General features: G+C 40.4%; 1 protein-coding gene across 12 annotated transcripts in view; it reads left to right on the top strand.

The window, feature by feature from the left end:
* The window catches only part of CLEC16A (C-type lectin domain containing 16A), a 327,820-nt gene that overhangs the window by 166,383 nt on the left and 148,906 nt on the right, over positions 1-12,531 (top strand). For 7 of the 12 annotated variants that reach the window (XM_075830097.1, XM_075830102.1, XM_075830098.1 and 4 more), the window contains 2 exons: positions 2,730-2,858; positions 11,920-12,003. In XM_075830097.1, coding sequence (XP_075686212.1) covers positions 2,730-2,858; positions 11,920-12,003 — 213 coding nt within the window. The remainder of the gene's footprint in view (positions 1-2,729; positions 2,859-11,919; positions 12,004-12,531) is intronic. The other 5 variants (XM_075830099.1, XM_075830100.1, XM_075830103.1 and 2 more) reach the window with 1 other exon arrangement.

The raw sequence follows: 12,531 nt of genomic DNA on the forward strand, positions 1-12,531 counted from the left end.
CCGCCAAAGCCGAAAAATGCAGATTTAGTATTTAAAGAGGCTCTGTCACCAGATTTTGCAACCCCTATCTGCTATTGCAGCAGATCGGCGCTGCAATGTAGATTACAGTAACGTTTTTATTTTTTAAAAACGAGCATTTTTGGCCAAGTTATGACCATTTTCGTATTTATGCAAATGAGGCTTGCAAAAGTACAACTGGGCGTGTTGAAAAGTAAAAGTACAACTGGGCGTGTATTATGTGCGTACATCGGGGCGTGTTTACTACTTTTACTAGCTGGGCGTTGTGTATAGAAGTATCATCCACTTCTCTTCACAACGCCCAGCTTCTGGCAGTGCAGCACTGTGACGTCACTCACAGGTCCTGCATCGTGTCGGCACCAGAGGCTACAGATGATTCTGCAGCAGCATCGGCGTTTGCAGGTAAGTCGATGTAGCTACTTACCTGCAAATGCTGATGCTGCTGCAGAATCAAGTGTAGCCTCTGGTGCCGACACGATGCAGGACCTGTGAGTGACGTCACAGTGCTGCACTGCCAGAAGCTGGGCGTTGTGAAGAGAAGTGGATGATACTTCTATACACAACGCCCAGCTAGTAAAAGTAGTAAACACGCCCCGATGTACGCACATAATACACGCCCAGTTGTACTTTTACTTTTCAACACGCCCAGTTGTACTTTTGCAAGCCTCATTTGCATAAATACGAAAATGGTCATAACTTGGCCAAAAATGCTCGTTTTTTAAAAATAAAAACGTTACTGTAATCTACATTGCAGCGCCTATCTGCTGCAATAGCAGATAGGGGTTGCAAAATCTGGTGACGGAGCCTCTTTAAGCAGAACAAACATAATAGCCAAATGTTTATCTACTAATATCTACACCTTTTTGAAAGGATTTTCCTTTTTTTGCTAAATCCAATGTTTTTTGTGTTTTTAAACCATTTTCAAACTGAGTTTTATTTAAAAAAAAAGTTTTACTTTTCACGAAACAGCTTCTATGTATCCTGTATACATAGAAGCTATATCGTTCTGTCTCAGCTGATTCCGTCTGAAGTAAAGGCTCGACTGAGATCGGGTCCTGCACATGCGTGTCTCTGACACACATGATCCAGCTAATATCGATCATATCTAAGGTATGACGCTAGATGTGATCGATAACAGATGGATCCTGCGTGTCAGAAGCACAAAGGACCCGCTATCGGTCCCGCTGATCTGACGGATTCGGGTTTGAGCGCAACATAAAGCTTCAATGTATCCAGAAATACATAGAAACTGTATCTCAAAAACTTAAAAAAATAAAAATAAAATTCTAATAAAAAACAATTCATGTCTAAAATCCTCTAATGCGTTGTTTTATAATAAATAAAAATAAAAAAATGCTCATGGGTTTACATAGCCTAAGTGTCTGTATAGCCTTTAAGTGTCCCTCCAAATCTGATCTCCTGCTCGATCTCACATTGGAGAAACTCAACTGCATTCTGGTTGGTACAGGTGCTGGGCAACATACGCTCTGAGTGTCGTACAGTTGTCTTGGCGGCTGTATCATTCAGCGTACACTTGCGTTTTTCCATGTCCGATCAGGCGGGAGGTCAGAATTGGAGGGACACTTTAAAAGTTTTATTCTAAAATGTTTCATGGAAGTGCCTGTGAGCAATATTCTAGAATGCAGACTCTATTCCATTAGTTACTTATTTGTATAGATGACATGTATTTCTCAATGACCATATGAATTGGCAATAAACTGTGACAACTTTAGGACATGGATAGACTCCAGCTAGAGATGTAACTTGGGTACGTTAATACAGCAAATGAAACAAAGACTATACAGTTAAAACGATGTGTGACCTATCACTGGCTTTCCATTATTTTTATTTATGATAATGTGACTGTTCAGTCATGTCCTGCAGCAGTTCCATTAAACATCAGGATTGTTTGCAAGGTTGAAGTAAGTAGGACTTTCTAGGAACAGAAAGCCCTTAAATGATAGCCCTCCACACTGTAAGCAGACGGGCATAAAGAAACAACATGCAAGTCTCCCACTTTCCTTTTAAGTAAAACTTCACCTTTTATTAACATGTTGTCAATTATATGTCCAACATTCTGTGCTGATTAATATCTACATTTGTCTTGAAAGTGTTCTACCTCCTGCAGTACTTCAAAACCCCTGCATTGACCTCGACTGCAGCCACCACTAGAGGGAGCTTACTGCATACTGTGTTATCATTGTGTTCAATTTGTAAACCGTCTGCAGTAAGCTCCCCTGCAGGTAGCCAGCATTTTATCCTTTACATCTATATCTATGCTGGGGGTTTGGAGCTCTGTTATAGAAAATTAGCGCTCTGACTGCTATAAAAATATATTAAGAAATTGACCCGCACAGAATTTGAAACCTATTTAGACAAAAAAAAAACAAGACACAAAATGGTATTCAAGCGTGTACATTCACTTTAGAGTGTTCTTAAAATTATAATTTTTTTTATTTAACTAAATGGCTAATTAACCAAAAAAAGATTTTGGAATATAATTTTCAGAAATATTTACAAATAAAATCTTTTTCATTGCGGCTCATCCATACTGCCTATGAACACCATCTGTGGCATGTGTTTACATCTATTTAATGCAGTACGTACCGATGTAGAAAAGTGGAATTCTCTCAATCTATTTAGGGAGAAATAATTAATTTAGTTTGAAAAACATTTTATGTCAAACGTTTTTCTTTCTCTTGTCTTTGTAGAGCAAGCCACTGAACGTAGAATATTTGATGATGGATGAATCAATTTTGCTTCCTCCAACTGGAACTCCTCTTACTGGTATTGATTTTGTCAAGCGTCTACCTTGTGGAGATGTTGAACGAACGCGTAGAGTAAGTTGCTTTTCCATCTGTCTTGAAAAGTTTAAACATATATTATTTTATTTGTTTTTAATTGGACATTTAGCTGTCAACCATATATATTAAATCATTAACAAAATAATTTGTGCTTGTTAGTATTCCTTTTTATGTATTACTTGCATTGGGTTTTCGTTATTGTCCATATGTCCACCCTTGAAACCAATTTTGTTTTGTTGTTTCAATGCATATAAAATTAAAAATGAAGCAACTTTGCAAGCAGTGTTGATAAAAAAGTCCTATCGTTTTGTGTCTACACCTCCAATACAGACCTAAGTGTCTCCATGGTAACAGACTACAAACAAACAAACCCTGTATAGTCTGCTTTTGCAGTTATACTCCAGTCCATCTGTCCCCTACTTTTTGCTAACCTTCCGAACATCTATTAACAAGAAGCAGGGGACAGATAGATGGGAGTATGACTTAAGGACTAGACTATACATGGTTAGTTTGCAGTCTGTTACCATGCTGACGTATAGGTCTGCATCAAAGTCACGACCTCATGGGCAGACATTCTCTTCTGATACAGAGCAGAATTCATGGCTCCATCAATTCTGATAAGTTGTTCAGGAAGCAGAAGCAAAGCAGCCCCAGACGATCACACGACCACCACCATGTTTGACTGCTGGTATGATGTTGTTATGGTGGAATAGCTTATTCCAGATGTAACTAGACCCATGTTAAAAGTTCCACATTTGACTTAGTCCACAGAATTTTATCCCAAATGTCATTTGCCAAAGGTCATATAGATTTTTGTTTTTTGGCAAATGCAAAACGAGCCGTTGTATTCTTTTCGGTCAGCAGTGGTTTGCAATTTTACTGTGGATACCATTTTTGCCCAGTGACTTTCGTGGAATCGTGGACCTTAACTAAGGCAAGTGAGTCATACAAGGCAAAATAATGCATATATTATAATCGTAGCATTTCTATCATAATATGAAACTTCATACATGGTCCTTGCTAACTTGTTTTTAGTTTGTATGTTGGTCTCCAGACACAATTTGTAACAGTTTTACTATTGCACCTTTGCATTACTCCCGTTATGTTTACATCCAGTTCTCGATTAGATCCATTTGAAAAACTCCGCTTCATGTTAAACATAAGGTATATGACAGTACACACCTGTTATAGGCAGGGCACAACGGCCGAGGCACAGCTTTCCTGGTTTCCGGATGCCATGTTCGTTACGAGATTTGTTTTTGGTACACCGACCGGATATAAATATTGGGAGTCTGCAATAGCATTGATTATATGCCATGAGTAAGGACCGAAGCATTGTCCGAAATGCATAGGCACGTATTCATTGCAACCACTCCTTCGTACATTAGAATATTAAACGTTTGTTGCAATAAAGTTGGAACCTCGTTTCCTTTTAAATCAATCGGCGCTGGATCACAGTTTTTTCCTCTTTAGGCTATGTTCACACTGAGTTTTTTTGCAGGAGGAAAATTCCTCCTGCAAAAACTGCTCCAGACGTTTTTTGCAGTGTGGTTTGACAAAAACTCGTCAAAACACTCATCGAGGCGTTTTTTTCCCCCGTTTCTGACTGATTGAAATGGGGTTTTGGAGGCGGAAACCGCCTCAAGATGGGTCATGACGCTTCTTTTTACTGCGACACATTTTTTTTTTCCCCTGGGTAAAAAAACTCATCCAACTCCCATTGAAATCATTGGGAGGCATTTTTGGGCGTTTTTTGACGAGTTTTGCGTAGCGGTTTCCGTGCCAAAAAACTAGTCACAAACCGCCAGAAAATGCCTCCCATTGATTTCAGTGGGAGGCGGACGATTTTTTTTTACCACGAGTGAAAAAACCGTGTCGCGGTAAAAAGAAGCGTCATGACACTTCTGACTCTTTTCTTTGAGATTTCTAGCAAGGGAAACTAAATCTCGCAAGATTTCGGAGGTAAACGAGATTTCGTTTCGCTTGCTGCAAATCTCACAGAAAAGATTCAGAAGTGTCAGGATTCTGAATACACATGACGTCCAGGCTGGATTTCATGTGTATTCATTATCAGGACACTTGATTAACGTTAATCTCTGTTTATGTGGCTGCACGTCGCTGCTGTGTAAATCAATGGAGATGAGTGTATGATGCTGACTGGTCACTGATTGGTCAGCGTCATACACGTAAACACGCCCAGTTAAAAACACAATACACGCCTAGTTGGACATAACAAAAAAAAAACGCCCAATTGTCCATTTCAAACCTCATTTGCATATATATATATAAAATAGCTCATAACTTGGCCAAGTATGAACGTTTTAAAAAAAAAACAAAAAACGTTACTGTAATCTACATTGCAGCGCCGATCACATGCAATAGGAGATAGGGATTTGAGAATCTGGTGACAGAGCCTCTTTAACTGGTTTATTTAGTAGCTAAGGGGGCAACTACTTTTTTTCATGGGGCCTGGTAGTGCTGAACAGCATTTTGTGTTTACTTGGGTTATATTTGTATAATATTAACCCCTTCCCCCTGCTGGCATTCTGGGCCCTAATGTCCAAGCCATTTTTTTGATTTTTCCATTGTCACATTCGAAGAGCTGTAACTTTTTTATTTTTGCGTCGGCATAGCTGTATAAGGTCTTGTTTTTTGCGGGACGACTTGCAGTTTTTATTGGTACCATTTGAGAGTAGATGCGACTTTTTGATCACTTTCTATCAAATTTTTTTTAAGTCAGGATTAACAGAAAACAGCAATTTTTCCATTGTTTTTTATTTTATTTTTTACGGCGTTCACAGTGCGGGTTAAATAATGTAACAGCTTTATAGTCGGGGTCGTTACGGACGCGGCGATACCAAATATGTGTAACTTTTTTGCTTTATTGTAGTTTTTTTTAATAGTAAAGCATTTTGTAAGGGGAAAAGCTGGGTTTTTCATTATTTTTTTTTCACTTTTTTTTAAAATTAACTTTATTAAACTTTTTTTACTTTTTTACTAGTCCCACTAGGGGACTTCACTATCCTCCGATCGCATTTATAATACACTGCAATACTTTTGTATTGCAGTGTATTACTGCCTGTCCGTTTAAAACGGACAGGCATCTGCTAGGTCATGCCTGCGGCATGATCTAGCAGGCATTCGCTGCAGGCAGACCTGGGGGTCTTTATTAGACCCCCGGCTGCCATAGAAGACACAGACACTCGGCGATTTTATCGCCGGGTGTCAGTGAGATGAGAGGGAGCTCCCTCCCTCTCTCCAAAACCATTCAGATGCGGTGCTCGCTATTGTGCACCGCATCTGAAGGGTTAAACGGGTGAGATCGATACTAATATCGATCTCACCCGGCAGAGCAGGGACGCCCCCAGCCCTCAGCTGCTTCTGGCAGCTGACAGCAGGGAGATTTCAAGTCTCCCTGCTCTGTTTACTTTATTCTAATGCAGCGACGTAGTTTGGCGGCGCTCTAGAATAAAGCCCACTAATGACCGCCGTAAAAAGACGTATCGGCGGTCATTAAGGGGTTAAAAGTAGTTTGAACTGAAACATTCAAGTGTGCCAAATATGCAAAAATGGAAGAAATTGGGAAGGTGACAAAAAAGTTTTCACAACGCTGTATTCACCAGATCTAAATATACAAAAAAATCTTGTGAGATCCAGATGCCAGTAAACATCTGCGGCATAGGCGTTAAATGGCCTGATTAGACGCAAAGGGTGTCATAGATGTGCAACCTCTCATCTTCTCACACCTGTCGTAGGGGGAAAAAAAAGACACCCCCCCCCCCCCAAGGCTTTGTTCACATCGATGTCGGGCTTCCGTTCAAGGGTTCTGTCAGACCTTTCCGTCAGGGGAACCCATGAACGGAAACCAAACCGAAACCAGCGCTTTCCATTTGCATTACCATTGATTTCAATGGTAATGCTGCCTTTGCAAATGGTTTCCGTTTGTCTCCGTTCCATAAGGTCTCCTTTTTTTTTGGGCGGAATCAATAGCGTAGTCGACTGCGCTAGTGATTCTACCAAAAATACACGGAAACCTTCAAGGAACGGAGGAAAACGGAAACCATTTGCAAAGGCAGCATTACCATTGAAATCAATGGTAATGCAAATGGAAAGCGCTGGTTTCCGTTTGGTTTCCGTTCATGGGTTCCCCTGATGGAGAGGTCTGACTGAACCCATAAACGGAAGCCTGACGCAGATGCGAATGAAGCCTATATGTGACAATCTGCAGGCCCATATGTTCCTTGATTGGTAAGAAGGATGATCACATGGAGAAAAGGTCCTGTATCACCCCCTGGGGTCGCTGGAGGCTGTAAATATGGGGAGATGATAGTAACCGGCTATGATCTTTCTGACTGCACTCGCTTGACGTATTGCGTATGTCCTTGCTAGTGAACGGGCACATCGATACTGTGCCAGACACGTGAGTTACTTCACATCAATGCACCACATTGATGTGTAAATAAAATTTTCAACATGATTGTGGAATAAGTTAGTTGCTGTTTAATACTTCGCTCCACTTTAATGGAGGGTAGCCACGTATACGTGGCTACCTCTCTGCTCGAAATGGTGGACCAGGCCCCCCCATTCTTAGCTAGATATCCCATGAAAGTCCATAGTCAGCGGGGGTCCAACACTTTGGTAGGAACCCCCTTTAAAGAGTTGTTTCAACTGGACAACCCCGTTTACCAAATGCAGCCGCTGCGACAGCCAGGGCCCGGCTGCTTTGCGCATGAGCCTCTCTTTGCAGTAGCCCGCCATTATCATGTCCATATGCACCAATGAGCCAAAAGGGTACATTATTTTGGGGTACTAAAGGGAGCGATTTTGATTATTTGTTTTGGGGAATTGCTGTTTGATCAGTTTCCTAATATATTTTTATCTGTTTCAAAGAGGTGAAACAAAGCTGAAATATTTTATACATTAATTCCTTCTTTGCTCGACTAAGATAATGATCTATCAATCACATATTATTTCAGTGTTACCGTCATCTTTATTCCTGCGTTTTAGTGCATTTAGTCTTTACGACATGGATTTATTTCTTCACTCTACACTTTACACAAGCAATGTTACACATTGGTGATTTATGTACGTATTGTAGCTAATCCATGATTATATCTTTGTCTGTCTTCCTTTATGGTAGCCCCAATCTAGTCTTGCTGTATATTCGATTTGTTTCAGTATGGCATCCAAGTGGAGCTTCTTGCTGGAAAATACGTGACCTTTCTAGGAAAACACATCTGAATGACTGCGTTATTGCCAGTTATTCTTTTCTCTTTGACATGAGTGACTCCCTCCTCGCTGAAAGCAAGCAGAGCATTTCCTAGAATCCTTTTATACACATATGAGTTGAAATTGCTTAAGTCATAATTTCTTCTTTTGCTTCACTGGAATGTACTATTACTACATCGAAGACCATTGCTGTTAATTTAAACCACTGATGTCTTGATATCTCATTTATGTATTCTTTTCCAAAATTATACCCCGTCATATTGTAAAGGAAACAGATGTGTATATTTTCTAACCAACAACAAAAAATGTTTTGTGCTGCCATTGAGATAAATTTGTTCTTTTACACGACCGTAAAATATTTTTGTATAGTAAATTTTCAAAAGCAGACGTCTTAAAGAGGATCTGTCACTAGTTTAGTAATGCCCGATCTCCTAGATAATCTAATCGTCGCTGTCACACTGATAATGCTAGTGAAAATTGTCTTAATTATTTTTTATTATTTTAAGTTATGAGCAATTTTTCTAAATATGTAAATGAGTCTTTATTAGACAAGTGGGAGGTAACCGCAGCGATTCTCCTGAGGTGGCGCTAACTCACAGCCTCTGACGCTGTCCTATCAGCATGAAGCTGCTTCACACAGAGAGATAAAAAGAGAGATAAAAACCTGTGATTCAAATGTAATATTACCCCTCTATAAATCCCTTGTAAGGCCACATCTTGAATATGGAATTCAGTTTTGGGCTCCACGTTGTAAAAAGGACATAGGAGAATTGGAGAGGGTTCAAAGGCAGGCAACAAGGTTATTAAATAGGATGGGAAGTGTCGCTTACAATGAAAGGCTAGAAAAATTGGGCTTGTTCAGCTTGGAAAAAAGACTCCTTATGGTAATCTTATTAGTATGTATAAGTATATGTGGTCTATACAGAGAACTAGCACATAATCTGTTCTTTCCAAGGACTCTACTAAGGACCAGAGGACATTCATTGCATGTGGAAGAAAGACATTTCAGACATCAGTATAGGAAAGGGTTCTTTACAGTTAGAGTAGTCAAACTATAGAACGCACTACCCCAAGAGGTAGTAATGGCAGATACTATGTCACCATTTATAAAAAGGCTAGATGATTATTTACTGACAATTGGCATTGCGGGTTATAATTAATCAAGCAATAATTGACTGGTAATTTATTGAGAAAGGTTGAACTTGATGGACCTGTGTCTTTTTTCAACTGATGTAACTATGTAACAGTATAAGTGAGGCTGGGAGGACTTCAAACAGCCATATCTCGGGCTGTGGTTCTCGTGGCATATGAACGAGCAGATTCTAATCTTTCATGTGACTCCAGGATCGCAGTTCACCAGTTGAATACACAGTCGGGAATAGAAGCTGTATACTATATGATCACACTGTGTTGCTGGGCAGGGAAGGGGGAGAAGCTGTATGCTGATTGGACAGTGTCACACAGAAAACATTACACGCCCAGAGTGAAAAGAAAGAGTCACCTCCCATTTGGCTATTAGATCCACATTAGCATATTTAGAAAAATGCTCATAACTGCAAATGTTTAAAAAAAAAATAAAAATACATCTCACTGTAGTTATTAGCAGGAAAGCGCCTATTAGATTAGTTAGGAGATCGGGAATTCATAAACTAGTGACAGATCCTCTACAAGCTACACGTAGGACAATGTTTCTTAGCAGCCAAAGCCTTTCTTGTTTGCTATGAAAGTCCGCAGTTTAACCCCTTGGCGTATAATCAGGTACATGCACGGCTTTAAAAGACAGCTAAATGCGCATTTTGCCTTGCATGTATGTGATTGTAATTGGGCGGGCACAGAAGCGGGGGCCCAGCTGTGAATGAGAGCCAGGCTCCCGCTGCGACGGCTAGGATTGGAGAAACCTACAATCCTGGCTGTTTAAGCCCTTATATGCTGTGGTTAATAGCGATCGCAGAGTGGTTTGACAGAGGGGGGGGGGGGCTCCCTATGTCACCGATTAGTGGTCCGTGATCACCGACAGGTTGCCGTGGCAGCTGGGTGCCTAACAAAGGCCCCCAGGCCCGCCCTGGCTATATGCCTTATTAGGCCGTGCCAGAGGTGTGGCCTAATAGATTGCCTGTCGGTTTTACACCAAGTATACCAATGCATTACAATGCGATATTCTGATTGCAGATAAAAAGTTTAGAGTAGGGCTAGGCATTTATTGCTTAAATCAAAATCACGATCTTTTTTACAGGGTTGATTGGGGTTATGTACAGGAATGGTTGGGGTTATATACAGGGCTGATGGCTAAGATATACAGGGAGGATGATGGGGGTAATATACAGGGACCACCATGATCCCTGTATAGAACCCGATCAACCCTGTATATAACATCCATGTATATATCATTGGGCTGGGCACTGTCCGCTCGCTATGGCGTGCAGGCATTGAGGGTAAACATAAAGTAAATAGAGTGGGCATTAAGGACTCCATGGACCAATAGGATACCGGAAACGCCGGTATTTGCCAGAAGTCCCGCGCAGACAGGTGCAAGGAAGTGACCTAATCGCGCCTGTCTACACTAAGCGTGCAGCTGACGTAACACTGGGTATAGTAGAGCAGGGAACAGAACGGGGAGCCGTCAATGTGATTCAGCTGTATCTGCGTCCGGAGGATGTAAATACAGTTGAATCTGGTAAATACAGTTGAAACTGGCAAAAGAACCGAAAAAGACTAAATGCACAAGATGACTTCTGTTATCTGTGCTGAATTTCGGTTTTTGTTTTTTTATGATTAATTGCCCAGCCCTAGTTTAGAGCGACTTGATATGACAGTAGTCAGTCTATTGGACCTAAAATCCTCCATTTACTCCCAGTCTGTCAGAAACCTCCAATAGATAAAAGTGGGCTAACCTAATTTTCGAAATACACAGTCTGCCTACAGTTATATAACCGAAAATCATATATGATGGTGATGCTGGTCTTCACAGGTCATATAATAGATGGTGTCCTCACAGAAACTGTTTGCATAATGGACAGTATGGAATTGCAAAAACATTCTCTGGTGCCATGACTTACACTGATGTAAGAAGAAAAGGATATTGAGAAATCCACAAGAGCCCAAACATGGAGTTTAGGAGTAATGTAGATTGTGTGTATGTTGTATGTATATGCCCTCCTCAGGTTTCTATGGTAGCTGGCCTAAACAGATTGTCTACTTTAGTGCCACCTATAGGTGACTACTCTGTGTCAATATTTTGCCTAATGCACACGACCGTGTGTGCCGCCCGAGTCCCGTCAGTGATTCGAGGAAGGATCGAACATGTCCTATCTTTCCTCGGATCGGAGAATCTGGTCAGTTTTCACGGCCCCGATTCACCCGCTAAAGTGAATGGGTCCATGAAGACTATCGGGTGCCACTCGGATGCAGTTAAAAATGGCCCGAGTGGCACAACGGGTTAGACCCTTTAAAGAGCCTTGAATCTTGTTTCTGTATAAGTTGGGGTGAAATAGACCACTGGAGAATACGCATTTGTAACGTCTGAGTCAATATAGGCCTCAAGCTTGATAAAATATTAATACTGCACTAATTTAATAATGGTGGCGGACTAGCAGAGGGAGTAGTAAAATAATATTGAAAAAAGTTATAAAGGGTGAAAAAAAATCGGGGAACCACCCACTAGGTCTGGTCAGAGGGATGTCAACCACTTCCTGTTATATTGAGTTTAATATGTATTACTTCTGTCATAAAGCTTACGCAGATATTTTTTTTTTTTTATATAGTTGTAATAGAAAAGTGTTAAAAGCTTCATACAGTGTAAGAGCTGCCTGCAGTAAAATACTTTGTTTGCATCTCATCATGAATATTACAAGCATTTTCTTTGGTTTAGTTCTCTGGAAATGCAGACGCTCTAAAGATCATAACATCACAAACTACAATTGTTTGTCGGATGCAGAGAAACTTTAGCCCGAAGGTACAGTATGTTCTAAAATGACACTATAAAATATAACTGGAATGCAAAAGGATCCCGCACAATGGTTAAGTAGTTTGAGCGTACACAGTGCTTACGTTTTAAGATATAAAAAAAAGTTTCATCCGATTTTTGCTTCCCTTTAATACAGACACAATGTATGGCTTCTCCAATTTCATTCATTTTTTTCTTCTTTTGTATAATATTGAGTCACTTACTGCCAGGTTCTCCTACGGATTACAAGTTATTGCGGGGGGGGGGGGGGGGGGGAGTCGCAGCATTGGGACACCCTGTGACCAGCTTATCGTCAGAGGGCCATTCTAACAACAACAAAAAGTATTATCTTGAGAGGAAAAACAGATCAAAGTAAATTAATGTAAACCTGAACCTATAACTGTGATCTGTGAGGCCTCCTGGAAAAGATCTTTCACAATATAATTAAAACATAAGGTTTTGTAATTCTTTTCTAGGTTATTCTTTTGCAATTTTCCAAGTAAAAATTGAGCTCTGTATCTTTTTTTTTTTTTTTTT

This window comes from Rhinoderma darwinii, chromosome 6 (assembly GCF_050947455.1).
Source record: "Rhinoderma darwinii isolate aRhiDar2 chromosome 6, aRhiDar2.hap1, whole genome shotgun sequence".
Lineage (NCBI taxonomy): Eukaryota > Metazoa > Chordata > Amphibia > Anura > Rhinodermatidae > Rhinoderma > Rhinoderma darwinii.